The sequence below is a fragment of the Nelumbo lutea genome, chromosome 1, assembly GCF_056320005.1.
Source record: "Nelumbo lutea isolate HS-2025 chromosome 1, American lotus-T2T, whole genome shotgun sequence".
Taxonomy (NCBI): Eukaryota; Viridiplantae; Streptophyta; class Magnoliopsida; order Proteales; family Nelumbonaceae; genus Nelumbo; species Nelumbo lutea.
The window spans coordinates 16,850,916-16,874,059 of record NC_142684.1 but is presented as its reverse complement, the minus strand read 5'-3'; the positions used below and the strand labels follow the sequence as shown (position 1 = coordinate 16,874,059).

Genomic DNA, 23,144 nt, shown 5'->3' with positions numbered 1-23,144 from the left:
ATTAAGGTAGTGTTTGATAAATCTGAAATCTGAAAAGCTAAAAAGATATTAAAAGTGTTTGAAATCTGAAAATAGATATAGTTGCTTTTCAACTTTTTAGAGGCTCCTAAAAAAGAAGGTTGTTTGTGTTGGATCAAACCTTCAGCATCTAAAATTCACTGATTTTACTATTTTACCCCTAGAATAGACTATTTGGTAATTTTGAGTTCAAATTGCATTATTTCATAAAAAAATTATTACATTCGAAATAAAATAATATTCAAAATCATGAGTAAATTATAAAAAAATAAAAAAATAATTTATTAAAATAAGAATAAATTTGAAAAATACATATCAATTTATAAATTAAAAATAAATTATTAAGAGTTAAAATAATAATGAAAATAGTGATGTAGGCCATGAAGCAATAAAAAAATTTAATAATTATCAAATTAATATCTCAAAACTATTAAAATATTTAATACGAAGATAATTTATAAAAAACAAAAAATAATTTATTAAAATAAGGATAAAATTGAGAAATACATATCAATTTATAAATTAAAAATAACTTATTAAGAGTTAAAATAATAATGAAAATAGTAATGAAGACCACAAAGTAATAAAAAAGTTTAATAACTATCAAATTAATATATTAAAACTATTAAAATATTTAATAATTAATACAAAATTAAATAATTTATAAAAAGTAAAAAATAATTCATTAAATAAGAACAAAATTAGAAAGAACTGCCATTGCTGCTGAGAGTTGCAGTGGCGGTTGTTGGAGGATAGGAGAGAGAGAGAGAGAGAGAGAGAGAGAGACCAAAGAATTGCCGCTGCAAAGAGTTGCAGTGGCGGTGGTGGGAAAGAAGAAGAAGAAGAGAGTAGAACTTCCCAGTGGCAAATCTCCTTTCTCAAACCAAGGGAGGAGTTAAATGATCTAAATTCTTGGCTTATATGAAGGGTATTATGGGTCATTTCAAATTTCTATGGGGGCTCATTGTCTTTTGCCCATGTCTGAAATGCCTTTAAGTGCATTAAGGTGGTGTTTGATAAATTTGAAATCTGAAATCTGAAAAGTTAAAAAGATATTGTCTAAAATCTGAAAAAGAAACACGTGCTTTTCTACGTTTTAGAGGCTCTAAATCCGTAAGTTTGTTTGTGTTGGATGAACCATTTACTATCTGGAATTCATTGATTTTACTATTTTCCCCTAGAACATACTATTTGAAAATGTTGAATTCAATTCACATTATCTCATAAAAAATAATTTTCAACTTCAAAATAATATTGAAACAATATAAATAATAAATAATAAATTAAAAATTACTAATTAATAGATGAAACAATTAGAATTAAAAAAATGACTATAAAAATATTAAAATAATTAATAATTAATAAATAATACATGTAAAATTAATAACAAATAATTAATGTTTAATAAAAAATATTAAAATAATCAATAATTAATAATTAGTAAAAGTAATTCATAATTTATTATTATTATTATTATTATTAACACACACCCTCTTGAGAGAGAGAATTGTTGTTGGTACAACTTGCAACAGTGGTGGTAGGGAGAGAGAGAGAGAGAGAGAGAGAATGAAGTAGGGGTAATTTTGACTTTAAGCCATGTTTGAGTGCGTTAAATGATGGGTTTGAGCCTTAAAATTTCAAATCTGAAAAAACTTTTTAGATCATGCTTCAGATGCAACACCAAATAAGCATTGCATCTGAAAAACAGCTATTTCAAACTTTAGAAGTTTTATCAAATGCCACTTAAAGCACCTAGGGAGACTGTTTTCTATTTAGATGAAAATCAAATTAAACCCAAATCTAGGTGGCACCTAAAAAACAACATTTTCAGATTTTAGAAATTTAAAAAATGCTATCAAACGCCAGATAAAAAAAAAAAAGTATTATCTGTATTGATACACAGCAATGCCCATATTTAGGCATCACAGATATGGATATTTTAATCCTTGAATATCATTAGTTTTTTTTCATAGTTTTCTGTCATACAGCAAAAGATCAACTAGCAGCGGAGAGGAACATCCAAATCATTCATGAGATGTAAAAACTTAATTCGGTAAGGAAACTTCTCAATTCGGTACACAGAGGAACATCCAAATTATTCTAGAGACGTAGAAGCTTCACCGTTCGGTTTTTCTTGAGGAGCGTTTACTAGAAAGTCTTTGCAGAAATTATTTATCTCTAGAACTTGAACAAGAGGAAGAAGTGGAAACCACACCGACACGTACCCAAATTAATCATCCATCAACTGACACTGATGTTCTTATGATTTTCCACGTCTTGTTTCCGGTAGATTCGGAGTCCCAAAAATGAGGCTGAGCCAACAGTTTGACCATCACAAATATTTATTATGCTTTTTCTGACCATCCAAGTGGCAAAAGGCCGACCATTATCAAGACCTGATCTGCTACCAGCACATGTGCAGAGGATGCCACGGCCACACATCTCGAATGTTTATGATGTTCATCTATGGCTATGGCTATGGGGCCATACATGAGATGTATGTACGGCTGTAGCATCCTGTGGGAAGCGGTTTTTTTTTTTTTTTTTTTGTTTTGTATTTTTTTCCAAAGGCCCAAACCCATAAGCCCTGGTGAAGGTGGGATTGGATCCCAAGTAAGGCTGCAACTTGGGCAGGGTTGTTCCGAACCCAACCCTAACCCAATCCGAAAAAGTTGGATTGGATTGGATTGGGTTGGGCTGATATTCGGGTTAGGGTTGAAATTCATGAACACGATTTTACTTCGGATTGGGTTAGGGTTGACCTCTTAGCTAACCCGAACCTGAACAATAGTACATGTCATATATAAATATATGTTATATTAATATATAACATAAATTGATTTGTTTAGATGCATGATATTTGTATAACCCCTACCATATAGTATCATGTATTTCTTTTAAGATAATCACTTTACTTTAATCAGAAAGACTAAAACCTTAATAATATTAATTATTTTGTGTATTTTGAAAATTTTATTCTTTATCTCCTCTATGTTGTTTGCTGCCCAAGAAAGATCTATCGTAAATCATAACTCATAATAAATTATAGTCATTTCTAACACTTATTTTTCTGAATTTTGTAATAAAATAACAAAAAAATAACGTCAACAAACAAATACTAATGAAACATAGGATTAATATATATATATAGTGAAAGTTGAGTTAAGATCTAAAATTGAGAAACTCTATGAGGTTTTAAAGGATGGGAAGAAGGTTGGGTTGGGCTCAACCAAACCCAAAGTTGACTTCGGGTTGGGCTGGTTGGGTTGAAGGTCGGGTTGGGTTAGGGTTAGAGTTGGGGTTTAGAACTTAGGGTTGGGCTAGGGTTAGCCTCAACTCGACCTAACCCGGCCCAACTTGCAGTCCTAATCCCAAGCAGTGTTTTCATTTCGTCATTGACTGTCCGGTTAAACCATTTGAATTGTCACCCTTTCATGATTTTGGGTTTGGTTTTATTGAAGGTCGAGACCCGTCATTTGATAAAAAACATTGACTTTATCAAAAACCATCTGATTCAAACGAGGTTGACCCATTCGACTTGGTCATTAAGTTGCAGATTGTACATTAGATGTATATACAAACTTGGTAAGGCTTGCCTTGTTAATTTTGTAGGTGCAAAAAACCTTTTCTTTTATTTCAAATTGTAATTTTTATTTTTATAAATAAAAAGTAAAAAATATAAATTAAACACAAAATGACACACACACGTACAGTGTTTTGCTAACCCAACCATTTGACCTGAACAATCCAACTGATAGCCCACTATTTGGTGGTAAAAACAGTTCAACCTCCAGATCAGTTTATAAAACATTGATCCCGAGTCACTTTGCTACAACAAGCCACAGCCAGAAACCATACCAACTAATACGGTTGGCATCTTGTTGTGGATAGCAGATCCGGAATCAACCATATCATGGCCTGGTTCTTAGAACTCAGTGCTATAGGAAATGTGGTGTGACTGGTGTCTAAAGTGGTAAAGGGAGTATATCACATAGGTAACCCGTGATCAAGATGTAAACTCGGCTTGACTTGACTCTATAAGGTTGGATTAGGGTTAAGTATATTTGTCTTAGAGTTGGGTTAGGGTTTTGATTCTTTTACCTGATCTGGGTTTAGGTCGGGTTCAAGTTTTGATTGATCCGCCCGTTAAGTCATGATACCCTGCACACATTTCAAGTATTCTTGCAATTTTGACTTCTTATAAGTTTATAGGTTTAAAATTTAAAATTTATTTATATGTTGATTTTGATTTCTTTCTTTTTTTAAATGAAAAAAATAACACCTTACAATCTATAAAACAATTTCTTTACTTAAATTAATGTATTTTAGGTCTTCAAAATATGTTAAAAAAATATATTTGAAATTATACAGGTCAAGCCATGTCAGAATCGGGTTAAACCCCCTATAGGTCAGATCAGGTTCGGGAATCATATATTTTTAAGCCGGGTCAAATTAATTTCTAATTGGGATGCTGGAGGATCGAATTAGGGTTGAAACAAACCTGTGCCGAACCCAACCCGTTGACATCCATAAGCATCACACTTCACACCCACCCTGACCCCGCAATACCAAAAGCAATAAAGTAAACGATGGAACTTTGGAAGCCCTGAAAATGAAAAACAATATGCCCTATTCAAGAAACGGAAAGGATACAACATGTGAAACGTTAATTTATTGAAGTTGTAGATCTGGAGCTCAATCTCTACTCACATGACACTCGTATTTAGAATATCTCCCTTGTCATGAGCAAACGTTCCCAAATAGATCATGAATGCTAGATTTGACTGTTGAGATTTGGCTAATAGAGGAATTGATGGAGACGTTTGAACTTTGAACCGTCCAAATTGATGATGGAGTGATAAGTGATAACCATGTGAAAGTTCTTTTGTCCCGTGGAAAGTAGAGAAAGAAGAAAAAAAGGGATAAGTAGATATCAGGGTTAATGGAACATAGACTTCACATGATTCATTAAACACCCGTAGTTAATGGCAGACTAAAGCATGGCTGAGATGCCGTCACCGCTAACGTTCATGCAACCAAGAATAGTCAAACCAGGTTAAAGAAACAATGAGGATAGACAATCTATGCTTGGGGAGAAAGAAATTAAGAGAAATTTCCTGGCCTCTTTCTTCCATGTTCCATCCCATCTGTGATTTGTCTACTCTGTCACTCTCTCTAATCTCTATTTCTATTCATTACACATGACATTGACCCTCTGTTTCATATATATATATATGAACCAGTCTTCATGTCTCTCTTCTAGCTTGCGAGCTCTTTTGTGAAGCTCTGGTTGTTTGGCGATCGTGTCCGTCGCTGAGATGGAAAAGGGCAGGAGTATCCCGCGCTCGGAGACCTCACAGCCGGACCACTCCAATTCTGATGCTCTAAGTATAAACCAGCATATATGGTCCATGACTGAATTTGTCGCTCACTTTGGTATGGGCTTCTGCTTTTTACTAATTTTTACCTGTCTTTCTATTTGTTGGCTCGATTTGGAAGGAGCATAAATACAAACATGTAGAATACAAAATTTTGTATTTTGTATTATTTTATATGTATTTATATTTAAGTCTTTTAGGTTAAATGAATAATGCGGGCAGTTTCTTGAATTTGTTTACAAACTCGCATCGACAGGGAAGAGTTGGTTAATGATCTTCTAATTGATTTTCTGTAGACGTCTAAACATGGCTAAAATCGAATAGCTGATTGATAATTTGAACTGGAACAAATTCAAATATAGGCACAAGTTCTGGATTGTAGAATTATTTAATCCTATTTTTGCATCTTACATCAGAACGATAAGTAAATTTTTCTCAAAGTGAAAACAAATTTTTGTAATTGTCATTCTATCACCAAAGAGTTGCAAAAATTTTAATGCCAGCTGCCAATCTGACATAACCCTTTTCTTTTATTCAGCTTGGGACCAGAGGTGTAAGACAAATTCATAAGACTTGCATAACCCTCAAATAATTGGAACAAGGCTTAAATGATGATGAAGAATTGAAGATGATTCGGTCTTTACAAGTATTTGGACCAGCCAAATGCTACCATGCCATAGGCCTTCACACCCTTATCTATGACTATGACCACAACCGACTTTGGTATATGGTCAGAAGTAGAGCCAGGAATGGAAAAGACTGTTCCTTTTTTTCCCCTTTCGGGGTGAGTTCACATTTCCGCCCCCACAATGTCCCACACATTCCTGCCGTGTATTGAAAATATCTCCTGATGATAGACATTATTGCTTTTAATACTGTCATCGGAAAATATTTCTAATACATGGCGGGGATGTAACTGTGGGTCGTGGGGCGGAGATGTGATCTCGTCTGAGGTGGGGATGGGGCGGGAAGCTTGTACTATTGAAAGGATTTGTAGGTTAGGAGGTAGATGGGGTTTGGTGGCAACCTGGCAGGGTGTATTGGTATCGGTAGATCGGGTCTGGGCTGGGTCTGGGTAGACCAAGTAATAAGAAATCACTGTCCTTGGCGACTCTGTGCAGGACAAACTTGGCTCTCCCTGTTCTGCAACCTGGGCTGTAAATTGGGCTCTCCGCATGAAAATATTCTCAACCTGGGCTGTAAATTTGGCTTTCAAGAAATCTGGGCTTCAAGTTTACATCAGCGCCCCACATGCACATCAGAATACATTAGGAACATCTCCCTGGTAATTAGGAACATCTCCCAGGTAATTGGGAGATGTTTGAAATACCCAATTGGAATGTGTTGTGGATACGGGTGGCAACTGAGTGGGTTGGGTTGGGTTGGGTAAGGGTTGAATATCAACCCACTAACCCATCATGACCCATCACCAATCATAGTTAAAGAAGGTCACAACCCACCCTAACCCTAACCCACCCTGACCCACTTGACCCATCCATATTGACCTTTAACCACTCTCACCTATACTAACCCACCTACCCTTAATTATAGATACAAAAATGGGTTGGGATGGCCCATATACACAAAATAACAAAAATTGAGAGATTAATCTCTCTAAAGACTGTCACGTGACAAAAACGAGTCAAGTCAACCTGTATAACCGAAAATTAAAAATTGTAGATAAATGCAGAAAATTGACAGAAAATGCAAAAAAAAAAAAACCAAAAAAAATTGTAGAAAATACAGAAAAATACCAAAAAAATGCAAATATGCAGAAAAATACAAAAAATGCAGAAAAATTATAGAAAATGCAAAATAAAGCATAACTTTTATAAAAATTCTTTCGCAAAAGTACTTTTATGAAAGTACTTCTACAAAAGTGATTTCATAAAAGTACTTTCATAAAAGCACTTTTGTAAAATGCTTTATGCGTTCATAAAAGTGCTTTCATAAAAGTACTTTTGCAAAAGTGCTTTTATGCTTTTATAAAAGTGTTTCCATAAAAGTGCTTTTGTGTAAAAGTGTTTTCATAAAAGTACTTTTATAAAAGTGCTTTTACATAAAAGTGCTTTTACAAAAGTGCATTTCATAAATGTACTTATGAAAGCAATTTTATGCTTTCATAAAAGTGTTTTCATAAAAGTACTTTAATAAAAATGCTTTCGTGTAAAAGTGCTTTCATAAAAATATTTTTTGTAAAAGTGTTTTTTATGCTTTCATAAAAGTGTTTTCGTAAAAGTACTTTCATAAAGTGTTTTTGTAAAAGTACTTTTATAAAGTTTGTGAAGTACTTATGTAAAAGTGCTTTCATAAAAGTCATTTTCATAAAATTGCTTTTGTAAAAGTGTTTTTGTATAAAATTGTATGTGAACATGAAATTGCATAAATATATTTTATTTCACTTTTATTCTCAAAATGGGATGTGGCACAATGGTTTGGAACTGTTATGAGATGTTAGCATTAAAGCTTGGGTTCAAATCTTACAACTTTCGTTTTTTGAGATTTGGCGAGTATAGATAGAGTGACCCAACTCATCTTGACCCTAATGGGTTGCTCGACCAGTATTGACTCACCAATGGATTGGGTGAGTATGAGTGGGTCAAATGGGTTGAAGTCAAGATTGCCAATCCTAGTTGTGGAGCGTTATAGGACATGCTTTATGACCCTGTGACACAACGGGATGGGGGATGGGGTAATCTATCCTCTAACTCATAACCCCAACTCAGGTAGGATTCAATCCCATGTCTCTGCTACGACCAGTAGTAAACCTTACCACCAGCTGGTTGGCATTGCATGCCAATACAAACAGCATTAAGCATTGGGGTGTCAGGGTTGTGAATTTGTTTGTTAAATGTTCAATGGGCATGTAATTCACTTGCAGCCTACATACAAAGTACAAAGTACAAACGTGGTAGGATCCATGAAAAGACATTACTAAAGGCAAAGATTAGCATCTCTTCTCATCTCATGATCCCCATGGATATTTTTATGGCAGTAGTTGGTATTCATCTACCAAACTACCAGTTATTTTAAATAATTATTTAACAAAAAATAGTTATTTTATAAATTCAATTAAAAATATTGACTAAGGTAATCCTTTAGCTATTGGAAACCATATCTTCTCAAAAAAAAAAAAAAAAAAACATACAATGGTCTAAGCCCTTATTTTTAAAATTAAAAATTAAATATGTTTTGTGGGGTTTTAAAGGTTTATTTGGCTTGACCAGTATGCTAATTGGGTTGAATGTGTAAACCATGTTGTCCTTCTGTTTTCTATTTTTCTATTTATTTATACAAGTGGAAAGGCAATAGTGGACATTAAAAACCCTGCTTTTTATATTTTTTCTAAGTCCTAGTACATACATTTTAGGAGTTGGCCAGACCTTAGAACTTGAATTCTGTATATGATAATGGTGCAGATGAGGTGGCAAAGAGAAGATTGGATTCCATGAATCAGAAATTGAGAGTGATGGAGACGCAAATGGAAGCACTTGAAGCTGATATAAGCAAGATATGTGCCTACTCCAAGGCCGAATTTTCATGAAAAATGTTATGGGCTGTGATCTCAGCACTTGAAGACAAACTGCCCATTATGATATTTGCAAGTGCTGATTGCCCCATTAAATAGTGTCTTTTAACAAGTTCTTTGTTTTGTTTTCTTTTTTTTTCTTTTTATTTGGTTACAAAAAATATTTCTCATTAGATCATTTGCATCCTTAGCTAATTCCTACATTGTATGTATATAAGTAGAGTAGATGTTGATTTGATTTATTTTTATTTTTATTTTTTTAGGTTTAGGTTAATATTCATCTTCTTCTTAAGGGGTTCTGTTAATTTAAAGGGAAAATTACCGATATAGGCACTTGTAAACTTTCACTTGCAATTAAAGAATGTAGAACAAACTCATTGCAAAGAATTTACTCCGGTGGTAACTTATGCCCGCTATGTCCTATTTATACTCAACCTCTGTCCAATTATTTCAAAAGGTCCGTTTGATTCATAATTAGATTCAGAATTAGAATGGTCAATTTCCATAGTCTGTTTGGTTTAGACAGAAATGAGAATGGAAGTTGAAATTAGTGGGAATAAGATTTCATTTCCAAGGGACAGGGGATGGTCATTCTCTCAAATGGGGGAATGCCATTCCAGTAGAAATGGGAATGAGATTCCAATTCCACTCAACCAAACAATTAGTCAGAATAATCCATTCTGATTCCGATTCCAAACCCCTATTTGCACAAATCAAACGGGGCCTAAAATGTTTAAAAAGATAAAGTAGTTCTTTTGCTTTAGTTTCTCTTTTTATACTTTTTACATATCAAAATATATTTTCTTATTTCTTTTATTTTTTTAATTTTTATTCACTTTATGTAATTAACTATTTCCCCATTTGAGTTTCGGACAACATGATTTTAAAAGGCTGGTTTCATTGGTAATAACTAGGAGAAAGAATGAATTTTGTTTTTTTATTTGTTTTCTTCACTGATAAGATTAAAGAGAACATGGGGTTTGTGACTTTATGATAGATTGAGGGCCATAACCTTAAATTTAAAATTAAGAGATTTAGTGTAAAGAGTTTTCTGCACTATTTTTATAATTTTATTAATTTAAATTTGACTTCGATTATGATGCTAGAAAGACTTGATACCGGAAAAACTTATAACCAATCAATCCAATTACATGATTTTTCATCCCAATCGGAAAATGTGAACCAGATGGTGGGTTCACTGCTTTCATTGCTTGCTTTGTGCAGGACCAGTCAGCGCCATATGAAAGATTAGAAACTTCAATTTGTTTTTGCCAAAGCCACTATAGTAGGGAATATAGTAATGATGTGTTGATAAAATAAGAACAATGATCAATCACTATTAAGTATTAACCACGATTCTAAAACTAAAAGTATGGCTTGTTCTTCTATAATAGTTCGATCAGTTCACAAAACCTGAAATTTTCAACATGGTAATTAAGGTCCGAATGGTTGAACCAAATGGGCTCAAATTTTATAGACAATGAGAAAATATCCCTGAACTAGCTTATATGGTTTCTCATGGTTGAAGCGAGAAAGACCAAATGACATTCATTTTAAGGTCATGTTTGGGAGTGTTTTTGTTAAAAATAAGTGTTTATTGAATAAGTGCTTAAAAACAAATGCTTATTCGAATAAACACTTATTTGCAATTGTCACCTAACTTTTTTAATTGTTTATTTTAAAAAATAAGCACTTATTTTATATTTGGCGTTTGGTAGTCTTTTTTTCTCTAATAAGCACTAAAATAAATATTTTTTACTATTTTGTCTTTCATTTTTTTTTTAATTTTATGAAAGTACTTTTATGAAAGTATTTTTATAAAAATCACTTTTACAGAAATACTTTTATGACAAAAGTGCTTTCATAAAATTCAACTAGGGATAGTTTTATATATAAGTGGTATTTTAAAATTCAACTAGGGATGATTTTGAAAGAAAAAAAATTGAATAAGTGCTTATTGTATAAGCACTTAAAAAAGTTGGAAATTTGAGTTTAAAAAATAAGCACTTATTTCAAGCTTACTTCTGAAACATCAATAAGTACTTAATGATGTATACCTGGCCTAAATAAGTACTTATTTTTAAGCACTCCCAAACATAACCTAAGACTTCTTTTGATTTAACAAATCTGGTTCGTATTTGTTTGGGGATCGTCTTCTGAAATCCATCTTCGATGATTCACAAGCAGAGTTTCATATTTGTTGTAGATATACAAGCAGAAAGGCAATGATACCAGCAGTGAATAAGTCTATGAATATTTTCTGCATAGGCTCTCCGATAAGTGGGGTGTCTGCTCTCTATATAAGAAAAAATCTACATGCTGGAATTCCAATTAATTATTGGGTAAAAGACTCGTACATACCCTGAGTTTTCATTAATTAACTTAAATATATCTTAAGTTTTTTAAAAAGGCTTAAATATACCTTATAGACTTACCCCATTAAACTTAAACATACCCTTATCAATGAAAGGTCACATGCCAATTTATTTAAAATTTCTAAAATCCTATTTTGCCCTTTGCCTTTTACTAGATGAAACATTACTCTCTATTCATTTGTTCATTATCCCATGTTTGTCTGGCGAAACCTTTTTTTTTTATTATTAATTAGATAAAGCAAAGTCACTTGATGGTAACTCTCTTTTTGCACAGTTTTATCAAATTTGATAAGTCGTCATTCATAGATGAACTGTACACAATTTTGATTATGTAAGAGAGCACATTTTAGATATCGATAGCTCTCTTTCAGAAGTGAGTTAAACTGAGAAGTGAGACCTTCTGGTTATGTAAGAGAGCACTTTTTAAAGTCGTCAATCTTTTTGAAATTGAGAAGTAAGAGCTTTTCATTATCTAATTGAGCACATTTTAGATATAATGGAATCATCAACAATGCTGAAACTTCTATAGGGTATAAAATGGTGTCAAAATTTTGAAGTGGGTAGGATTCATCAAACAATCTCAAGAGGAGCTTTCTGATTCCGAACACGATAATTAAATGGTATCGTATAGTCGATATCTACTATTGTTAAAACATCCAACGTCAGAATTTTGTATAGCCAAATTTCGACTTAAATCGGGTGGGGTCATCAATCAATCTCATTATATTTTGGGGACATTCTTTTTTCGGATTTTGAGAGGGGGAAATTCGGTCAATGGGGTTTTGATTCCCATTGACCAAGAATCTCATATTCTTCTTTCACATTTATGTGGGGACTAGGGAAAGTCTATTTTCTTGGGCAGGTAAGTGATACCCATCTCCTAGGTGTGGGTAAATAACCTTCCCACCTAGGGGTAAAGTTGCCAAACACTTGAATGAGACAAATATGCTCTTTTTAGTAATGAATTTTTATGGCTAAAATGGTCATTGCCTTAGTTACATGAGAAATAAAAAAACATGGGTAAATGCACTTACTCAGGTAAGTGCTTTCCGAGAAAAACTTACCCAGGTAACTACATTTACTCGGGTAAATAACTTTTCCGAAAAGTGAATAGAGCCTTAGATTTATCATCCCTTTGGTTCTTTTTGAAAATTTGAAAGAAAATGAAGGGTAAAAGAGTCAAAAGGTATCTTTAAGTCTTTTTGAAAAATTTGAGTACATTTAAGTCAAATAATGAATTGAAAACTCAAGGTATATTCAAGTTTATTACCCTTAATTATTTCTTGGTATATGCTACTCTATCCAAATTGCACAAATGGACAAGATAATTGCTAACTTTGCAAGGGAATTAGCAGCCTCAATATACACTTTCTCTAGGGATGTGAGATATTAAGGTTCTTTTTAATTTTAGTAATTTAGTATTTTGAAATTGTTTATAGAAATTTGGATGAGAAGCTTTAAGACATATCTAAAGACAATGTTTTTTGAACGTTATTTATCTCCACTTAATTTTATTGAGTTTGTTATTAGATTATTGATAAATTCATTCCCAGTATAAAACAAAACGTAGGGTAAAACCTACTACTAAAAGTTGAAAAATCTCCAAAGAATTTTTTTTTTGAGACGGTAGTAGTTTGATTGAGAGATACACAAGTGATTTGTAGTAAGAAGCAAAAACTTGTGTGCAAAATCAATTTGATTTACACCCTTTTATAAGTTTTAGAGAGTTATCACGTAAATCAAACCAAGTACCTTATTGCACCATACATGCATGTGCACATGTATACATGCACATTGCATAGTAGCAAGCCTCCATACTCTTGCTAATTAAAAACCCAAGTCAAATTAAATATTTTTCCAATGTGGGAAAAGTCTTAAAAGAAGAAAATCAAGTAAAAAAGTAAGAGTTTTGGTGGAAACTTTAAAATCATTTTCAAAGTATATATATAGGTGTGATTTATTATGTAATTGATCAATTAAACACCCATTAAGATAGCAAGAAATGAGGATCATCTGAGATCATGCTTCAAATTGAGTGCTAAATATGATTCATTCCCTTCCGTAGAGGGACCATACAACCATAGTTCCCATTACTTGTTTGGCAGAGAGAGAGAGAGATTGTTTCATAATTTGAATGGATGGCCTCCCATTTTCTCTTTGATTCAGGAATAACTTATATTTTGTTTTAACTTATTGCTTAGTGGCCCAGGTTGATCAACAGATTGGGTTGACTCGATTCTGATTCTAAATGGTTTAAACTGGATCTGTGGTGTGATTTTGATGTCTATGTTCTTACAATGCCAATATTTGCTGAATCTAGAATATATATATATATATATAATCCCATTCAGCATAGTTAATCTAGATAGCTTAAACAGGGATGGGCCTGCTGAAGCCATTTGACAAGAAACCTCAATCATCTAAGAATCGTCATGAACAAATTCATGTCTTCTGCAACTGCACTCCCTTGCAACCCTCTAGGGACCATGCTCATGCCACATTCCAGCAATGGAAATTTAGGCTGTTTGGTTTGAAGGAAAAAGTAGGGAAAGGTAAGGAAATATATACAAGGTTTGTAAAAGTTTTCTTACCTTTTTTTTTTTTTCCTTTCCCTACCTTTTCCTTTATTTTAGCTTTATATAATCAATTCTTAGAACAAATTTTGAAGTGGGAAAAAGAATTAGAATTAATTCTAATAATTTTGATAAATCCAAATTTAAAAGTGATTCTTAGAATCATAAAATTCATCAAAATTAGCTTTTTTAAAGTATGCCAGACACGGTACAAAACTGAACATCTTGGCCCCCCTTATGAACAGTCCGGACTAGCAACAAGATATAGAGCATTACACCAGTAGGTTGCATCAAAGCTGATTTTGTAGATAAGAAAGCACTTCCTTTACTGCTACTGCATGTACGTTAAACCTCTCAATCCGATACTTGACCGATTTTAGTGAAAACATTTAATTTTATTTCAGATTGTTGAGGATGTTTTTTGCACTAATCACCTGTACAGTCCATTCTCCCATTGTTTTCAAAACCGGACCGGAAAAATCAGAAACCGGTCAGGTGACCGGTTTCGATTTTCCCCAAAACTGATTTTTCTTTAAAAACCATTGATTTTGGTCAGCAAACCGTTGACCATCCAGGCGATTAACCATTTGAATGGTTTTTGACCGTTTTCGATTTTCCCCAAAACTGAATTTTCTTTAAAAAACATTGATTTTGGTCAGCAAACCATCGACCATCCAGGCGATTAACCGTTCAAATGGTTTTGGCCGTTATTTTTTTATTTAATTTTTTTTAGAATGGGCTAACCATTCAATTCAAATTTAACTTTTTACTATACATACCTACACCCAATACAATACTTATATTTTTTAGTGAAAGTGATTATTGATAAAGTCCAAATACTTTCCTGTAAAAACAGCAATTATACTAAATACAACCTTAATCCCAAGAGTCTAATCCATTCCAACCTGAAAGTTAAAATCAGGCTCAAAGGTCAAATTCCACTTTGACCTGAAACCATTGCCCGAGCGACCCACTTCAACCTAGGGGTCCAATTTGACCTCTAAGGACTTAAGCTTGTACACATTAGACTTGAGCCACATAGGCCACATACCAAAGGCATATATATACCCCATAAACTTAGGGTGGATGCTATATTCTTTATAACAAGGGTTAAGTTTTTCTACCATCTTTTTACATGAGGAAGTTGTTTGGAGGTCAAGGAGACATTCCCCAAAGGTCAAAGATGTTGTGAAATTCTTGTCTTAAATAAGTGCACAGATTAGGGATCTCATCACGGGCTGACATGGTGTAATGCCATTATTCTTATATGGAATAAAATAGGGAGAATAACCACCTAAGCGCCACTTAGTGTGAAGGTTTCAAATTTTGATATGATACGTCAAATTTCCACTGTATTAAATTGTATCAGGGGGTATTGGTAGCATATCAACTAATATGTTATGAAAAATATGCAACTAAAAACTAAAAAAAAAAAAAAGAAAAAACGAAAAAGCAAGCTTCTTTCCCCTAAAATAAGCCTTCTTTCACCCCCCAAATGATTCTAAAACTCCAAACCTTATTCCTAAAGTGCTAGATATGCAAAAATTTGCAAGAAGCAAGCATGAAACAATATTTTTTTAAAGATTTTTCAAATTTTGAAAAAATATGACAAAAATAGGTAAGATTTTTCAATTTTTATAATATCTTGTGATTTCTTTTTTTCTTAAATGTTTTAATCTATGTTGATCTACATTTCTTATCTTAAAAATCATATTTTTTTTGTGTTATGTGTAGATCTATAGAAATTTTATGAAGATATGTGGGGAAAATATAAATTAAAAAATTTGAAAATATAATTTTTTCTCTGCCTATAAAGACTTAATATGTTTAAGATCTATGGATTTATTCATCGTATCCATAGAGTAATTGAAATTTTTTCTTTAATATTTGTTTTGATCTTTTTATATTTATATAATTAAAAGATAAATAATAATTAGTTATATTTTATCATTTGATCACAATAATTTAATATATTATAATTCTATGGACAATCTATCATATCCATAGAGCAATTTAAAATTTTTCTTTAATAACTATTTTTTGAATATATCGTATAATGTCTATTTATTTTTTATAAAATTTTAAAATAAAAAATAAAAAAGTATTAATTATATTTTCACTTAGAAGTTGTGTCGGTGCATGTTTTATGTTGGATAGAATTGGATTTTTCCCATCCTATAAAACTTAAGAATTATAATTTATAAATTATAGTTAAGCATAGGTTTTTCTTAATGAAGTTATAATTAACTACAATGTATTTCCTCATAAAACCATTAAAATATATTAATTTAATGTATATATACCTCATTGAGGTATTATATTTAGTGTTATTGATGCATTTTTATGATTTGTTAAAGTATTTTAATTTTTTTGTTTGATACTCATGAATATATATTCATGTGTATCTAATACTTTGAACCTTGAGTGTAGTATGAAAAGGACCCCAAGACAGATTGATTACTTGGGCAAACAGCTAGCTAGCCTTAGCACTAAGAGCTGCTGCAGCAAAAAGATATATTTGAATGTCTCCAAGTTATCAGGTATATATGTCTATTTACATGACCCTAGTTTCTGTCTATATTGGAGCTACTTGCTTTGTGAACTTAAAGCTCGGTCTAAGAAGAGTGCAAACACAAATTTGCATTCTTTTCAAACTGAGCCTAAGATCATCAGAAGACCAAAATTGGTGAAGCATGGCATTATCTTTTAAAAATTGCTTTAAGTGGACCAATAAGAAACCTAGAAGAGGGGGAAAAAAGGAACAATTAATAATAACAAGGCAATACACCATTATTGTAAACAGCAGACAATATTGTTGTTCTTATGGCCTCTAAGACAAGTACTTACAAGATCTCACTCCTATGCTTAGTCGACATGGTCAGATCCTAAGTACTCAGCCCCAATGCGGCCTTGCTGCAATTTGTTTGTAAACACCAAGTTTTGGTTTGGGCAATCTCTATGTGCTTTTCACTGGGATGCACTTGTTGCCTGGAGGATGATGATGATGATGATGATGATGGTGATGATGGGAACAAAGAAAGAGAAAGCATTGTACTGATTTCTTTTGCTTTTTCACAACCCTTCTCTCTTTCAAATGTTAAATTGTGGCTCAAACTCAGCTGCAAATTAGGCTGCCCTTCTTTCTCTTTCATCTTTGAATTTGTATTCTCTTCTATCTCTTGTTCCTTTTCAGTTATTTGCTTGGGTTGATTTTGTAACTGCATTTAAAGCAAGAAACACAACTTTTGAGAAGTATTAGAGAAAAAGAAAAATTTATGATGCCGGAAAGATATGGTATCTAAAGAGTTTTGTCCAATCAAAACCAACTCATGAATTTTAGTAAATAACACCTGATTGATTATTACATTTATGATTCCAGTTGATTGGTCAGAAGTTTTTCAAATATCATAGTATCATAGTCAAACCCATCTGCTTTCGAGGGTTATTATATATCTTAATCAAATTCAAATTCTATGGTTCAGACTTAAGAAGCACTTTCGCCCATACATTGAAAGCACTTTCATACTGGTTAGTTGCACCATATGCCTTTGCATGCTAGTATGGGGTGCAACTGAATATGGGGTGAAGTAAAACTTGCTCTTGCACATGCAATACCATCAATTGAATATGGCCGTATAGCAGGCTGTGTAACGAATAATAACGCCTTACATCAGTGATAAAATATATATGGACCCTTGAATGGTTGTAGGTCCCATAAATTTTATGAGGCCTACAGTGAAAGACTGAATGGTTGTAAGTCCCATATATTTTATGGCTGATGTGGAGTGTAACCATTGGTTCCACAACATACTGAATGGCCATTGCGTTCAGCTAATACCATCACTTTTATATATCCTAAGAAGATTTTACCTGAAGCCTAAATGGGGTCCCACCAAGTTCTGTTTGGAAGCTTCCAGAGATTACTAAGGGATCAGGAATGCTGCAGGAACGAAATTGTTTGTTGGTAGCAGTACTGCTGGCAATCCATCCTGGAGGGTGCAGGGTGTGGGCCACATCAAAACACATGGGCCCAGAATGAATTTGGCCGGGTGGAGGTCGGGAGCTAGTCCCAACCCAACCAACATTTGCAGGAATTGTTCTATCCTTTATTCTTTGGTTGCTATTTATCATTCCACGTGGAGGCCACCTCTTCTCTTCATGAAATTGGCTGTGCCTAATGGGCCCATTTCCTGTGAATACACCCCTTGTACTTGATAGATACGAAACCGATGGCTGGGATAGTCCTTGGCCTTGATCTTTGCTTGATAATGAAACTGGCCTCATCGAGCTCTGCCGATTGAAAGCCCAGTCTTCATGTCTATCAGAAGGGCAACTGGAGAAAAAAAATAATGAATTAGAATAATAATTTATCAAAAACCGGAGTATCAAAAAAAAAAAAAAAAAGAAAAATTCTTCCTTCTATTGTTTATTATTAATGCTATTGTATACATTCTTTACCTCGAGGGGTTGGCTTTAAAACTGTATGACCGTTGTGAGAAGGAATCTTTGAAGAGACACTGAAAAGGATTAGAATCATGGGCTTTCCGGGCCAGGAGAATGCTTCGGTTGTCCATTTTGAAGTGTCGATAAGGACTGTTTCTTTGGTAGAACATTTCAGATAAAACTGAAAAAAAAAAAAAAAAAAGAAAGGTCAGATTATCTGGCTTCAACTATGATACCAGAATTGATATCGAAAATAAAAGGGGTGATAAATCAGGTCATATTCATCAAAATTTATAGGATGTTTTGATTGGTCAAGGTTTTTCTGATATCATGTTTTTCCGATATCATAGATTTTTTTGAAAAAAAAATTAATAAAAAAACAGAAAAGAGAAAAAGAGATGGAAGAGAATAAGTATTAATAAGTAATAGCCTCAAGAACTAATCATTTTATAATTAGCATATTAATAAAAATAAGTATATTTTTTTTCTGAATCTTTTTTCTGGGTATTGAGATATCATTCTATGGCACGCCCTCTCATGCAAAAGCTTATTGGACTTGAAGGGTGGACAAATAAAGGCCCGCCATTAAAAAATTAATTAATTATGATGGGGCAGCAAGTATTGAATATCAGACCATTTGATCAAACAGATTTCTAATACCATCTCAAGAAACCATTAAACCTAAAAACTTAAGCTATTAAGCTCTTAGATGAAATCACTTAATAGGTTTTAATTCTATAATAATAATAATAATAATAATAATAATAATAATAATAATGTTCAGAGCATGATTTTGAAAATCAGATCGGACTGGATGGTCAGACCATTTAACACAGGAACCAGTCATGGCTCTAGGTCCAGTTTTGGACCCAAAAACTGTTTGACCCGGGAACCGGTGGTCAAAACAATTCCAGTTCCGGGTCGGGTTTTTAAACCCATGGTTCACATGTAATAGGACTATTGCCGATGAGACAGGGAACTGTAAACTGCGAGAAGGTATGCGAAGGATGCATAGTTCTACCTTGCCCAGACTCATCCAATTTTTTACTTCGATACATCTGTTTCAGCAAAAAGCATTATCAAACATTAGGCATTGAAGAAAGAGATCAAAGAAAATCTAGAGCACCATAACTGCACTTCGTTTAATTTTACCTGCAAATGGCTTTTTACATGAGCAATGCTTAGTCCTCTTACGTTCATCAATTGAAGAACTAATTTAGGAGTTGCTCCTACAGCCATTTATCCATGCAACAAGATTAATAAACTAGCTAGAAAGAAGGTTTAACGAATTAATATTTGGCTTGCTCAGTTCTACAGAAAAGAAAAATTTTTCATGAAAATATATAGTTTAATGAGAGACTTCATTCTTTTTGTTGGAAATGAGATATTTATTTGAAGGGGCCAAAGTAGGGCCTAGGGGTGTCAATTGGACCGGATATGGTTCAATCTGACCAAATCAGATTTAGTCCCTTTAATCCGTTGATTTTGATTTGAAATGTTCGACCCATTGACACCCTAGCCAAAAGAAAGGAAACTACTAATTAAACTTACTTTCTTGCCCACCAAGCTTTTCAACAGCTTGCACAAAAGAGAGATGGAGATCAGGAGTCCAACGGAGCCGAGGCATTTTTGATCGAACATATTGCCTCACCGTAGTTGTTCGTTCACCGTCCTCTGTGGTGCTGTTTTTATCTGTGGAGTCATCCCCCGCCGCAGTCGACACCGTCCCATTCCCCAGTTCAGAAGTAACAGTGGCCACCTCCGCCGTACTATCATCCTCCTCGCTGGTGGCTTCTTCATTCAAGTCAAAAGATGAACACTTTTGGGAGGACAATGGAGACGTGCTTTCTACTTCATGGATCTCCACTCTCTCAACCATATCGATTGTCTCTCCTTTATGCAACTCCCCAATACTGATATTCTTCTATGGTTGCTACTTTGCTGATAAAAGTAGCAAGGTGGAGAGGTGGGAAGAGAAGAGAAAGTCAGGAATGAATTTAGATGTAAACCCCAAACCATTGAAGATAAAAAGACAATAAAAAGTGTAACATGTGAGAAATTTTAAGGGCATATAATAAAAGAAATGAGTTTAAATAATTAAATTCATGAAAAATATTCTAGATATTGATGAAGATCAATGATACAAATAACTAAATTAAAGAGCAAAAACATGAATGTACTAAAACATAAGCACACAATTATCATTACCCAATTTCACTTCAATTCAAATAACTAAAAGTACAGATTGTAATAAAATTAGTTAACATTCAAACTTTAATTAACCATCTTCTTCAATTAATATCCTTTTAATTACGGTTTATAGGAATATACATGGAACAATGGAATATTAACTTATATTAATCCTAGCAATTTCGTTGCAAGCTTTCTCAACAAGGGCCGTTGTACATTCCTTGTACATAAAACGTGTCTGAAACCCTAAAATGGGATTAGTATTTTCCCCCCTTCTCAGTCATTTACAATAGTAGGGTAGTACCAGAGACCATGATAATCTAGATTCACCGTTTCCTGTTCAACCTATAACTTGATCCAGTGACACTCTCCGTTAATTTCTTTGATTTCCCCTTCTAGCTATTTTATTTGTTTCCTTTTTATTTATTTGGGGGTAGGAGGAACCACACCACACTTAACAAGGCTCCAAACAATTTAATGGCTTTGGGGAATGTGCATTTTTTATTGTATAACTTAAACCACTCAATATGTAAAGTCATAATTCATAAACATGGTGAAAACAGGTGATCAATGGATCAATGTTCAGACTGTAACAAAAGAAAACAAGAAGTGCATATTTAATGATGAACAATTGCCATATTTTTCCTAGTCTGAGAGGCATGAGCCCTAAGATGAACAATTGCCATATTTAATGATGCCAAAAAAAAAAAGGGAATTCCTAACTCCTAATTAGCACAGTGTGAAATTTTCCCTAGTTTATTGCAGAATCAATATGAATGTGGAAATTGAAAAGAAGCAGCAATATTTCCTTAAGTGATAAAAGTAGTGAGGAGGGTGATGAAGTTAAGACTTACATGTTTATGTCATTGCTTGCTAAACGCATGAAGTTTCTGAGTCTCGCTCTGCTGCTCATTGTGTGCTTATTCGTTCTGTGAATTTGTTGGAAATGGAAAATTCAGTTTTATTTCAAAATCTAAATACTGATATTTCATAGAAAACAAGAACATAATATACAACAGCAGAGATTAAAAAAAGAAGAAGGAGAAGAAAATGAGCAAGGTATAAAACAAACTTCACCTAAAAATGAGTCAGCTAGGCTAGCCATTCTTCTCTTTTAATTAGGCTTCCGACTACCTAGTGCAGAAAGTTCTAAGCTAATACACATACAGAACTCGCACTCGTTTTCCTATTTATATTACAACTTAATTGAAGTGAAATCTGGAATTTCTGTTTCTTCTTCTTCTTTTCATTTTTATCTTTTCGTAAGGTCGCCATATATATGGATTGACAGCTTTTTTTCTTATTCAGAAGTCATTAACAACGTGTTTGTGATTTGGAGGGAAACGTGATATGAAGATAGAGCATGAAGGCATGAATATGAGCTGTGAAATTACATGAAAACAAGCCCTCATAGGATGTGCTCCAGTACATGATGATTGTGTGTGTGTGTGTGTATGTGAGAGAGAGAGAGAGAGAGAGAGAGAGAGAGAGAGAGAGAGAGAGAGAGAGAGAGAAGGGGGATGTGAAATTGTTATAACACTGGGGTCTGGTTTCATGAGAAACTTGAAAGACCAGACTTAATCAACATACATAAAGAGAAAAACGCTGCTTAACAAAAATGATTTTCAGGAATAGAACAGCTTCAACTGGTATGGGATACGAGTTAGAAAGGTGATATTTAGCTCGAGATGATTACAAAAATGAAAAAAAAATCATTATAAGAACGTGGATCTTTCGAACAATAAGCTATTAATTAACATAAAGAAGGATTAGTTATTAATTCTTTTGTAGCTGCAAAGAAGGAAGGAGAAAAATAAAAAAGAAAAAACTTGAGGAATCGATATGAAAAAACAAGGCCTATCTCAGATATAAACAAGTTGATTATCTTCTATATATGATCATCAGGTATCGTAAGGAAGATAACCAAACAAGGAAAATGGAACTGGGGAGTAGAAGAGTGATATTATATACATATATAAAAGAAGAGAAATCAAGAAACATCTCCCAATACCTACCATTGATTATGCTGCTGCAGGCACCTCATTTCTTCCTCGGTCCAGGTTTTCAAGCAGATAGCCGGTAAAATCAGATTCTAACATGAGCTCACATGTTGGTTCATGGATTACCCACTCAAACAAAGAAAGAAACGACGATCCTTGAACAAATGATCAGTTGAGAGAGAGAGAAGAAGAAGAAGAAGAAGAGAGAGAGAGAGTTACTGATAGGTAGTCATTGGTGTATGTATTTCAATGTACTTGTCCCATTTTTTCAACCAGCCGTGGAATTCAAGTTCCATGGCAGTAGTTATCACATTGCAGATATTCTTAGAATTTTTGGGTTTTAAAAATTAATGGTTCCCTTTCCATGGTTAATTTCCATGCACAAATATTAATATAAACTTTCAAATAGAAGATGAGGATCGGACACAACTTGTTCTTTTTTTTTTTTGTATACTGTATAAATATCGGTAATGGTTAATAGCAATATAGAATTATAGAAACGACGACCCTTTTGTGGACGGTTGGAGATCATGTGACTTCTCGAGCCTTTTCTCCTTTCGATCTCTCTTTGACAGGTTGTCTATGTAGATCTCTCTCTCTCTCTCATGGTTTGACCAATTTTTGCACTCACTGATATA

The 23,144-nt window shown here is 33.5% G+C and overlaps 1 protein-coding gene and 1 long non-coding RNA gene across 2 annotated transcripts; one reads left to right on the top strand and one right to left on the bottom strand.

The window, feature by feature from the left end:
- Positions 1–5,084: 5,084 nt before the first annotated feature.
- LOC148873725 (uncharacterized) lies at positions 5,085–9,312 on the top strand. The gene is made up of 2 exons (XR_016099355.1): positions 5,085–5,454; positions 8,816–9,312. It is a non-coding gene; the product is annotated as an uncharacterized LOC148873725 (long non-coding RNA).
- A 7,318-nt stretch (positions 9,313–16,630) lies between these two features.
- Positions 16,631–22,872, bottom strand: LOC148873724 (uncharacterized). Its single transcript, XM_088966311.1, has 8 exons — positions 22,522–22,872; positions 21,361–21,435; positions 19,868–20,257; positions 19,469–19,545; positions 19,338–19,374; positions 18,332–18,497; positions 17,744–18,206; positions 16,631–17,091 (listed from the first exon to the last, which is right to left on the bottom strand). The coding sequence occupies exons 3-8, from the start codon at positions 20,193–20,195 to the stop codon at positions 16,759–16,761; spliced, it is 1,404 nt and encodes a 467-aa protein (XP_088822437.1). The 5' UTR covers positions 20,196–20,257; positions 21,361–21,435; positions 22,522–22,872; the 3' UTR covers positions 16,631–16,758.
- Positions 22,873–23,144: the final 272 nt, after the last annotated feature.

What these genes read in the sequence shown, in the direction of transcription:
- LOC148873724 (XM_088966311.1), bottom strand. Translation starts at nt 20,195, where the DNA reads ATGGTTGAGAGAGTGGAGATCCATGAAGTAGAAAGCACGTCTCCATTG. An exon ending in ATGTAAAAAGCCATTTGCAG is followed by an intron (nt 19,375 to 19,468) that starts GTAAAATTAAAC and finishes TTGCTGAAACAG; the next exon opens with ATGTATCGAAGTAAAAAATT. An exon ending in TTTAAAGCCAACCCCTCGAG is followed by an intron (nt 18,207 to 18,331) that starts GTAAAGAATGTA and finishes TTTTTTCTCCAG; the next exon opens with TTGCCCTTCTGATAGACATG.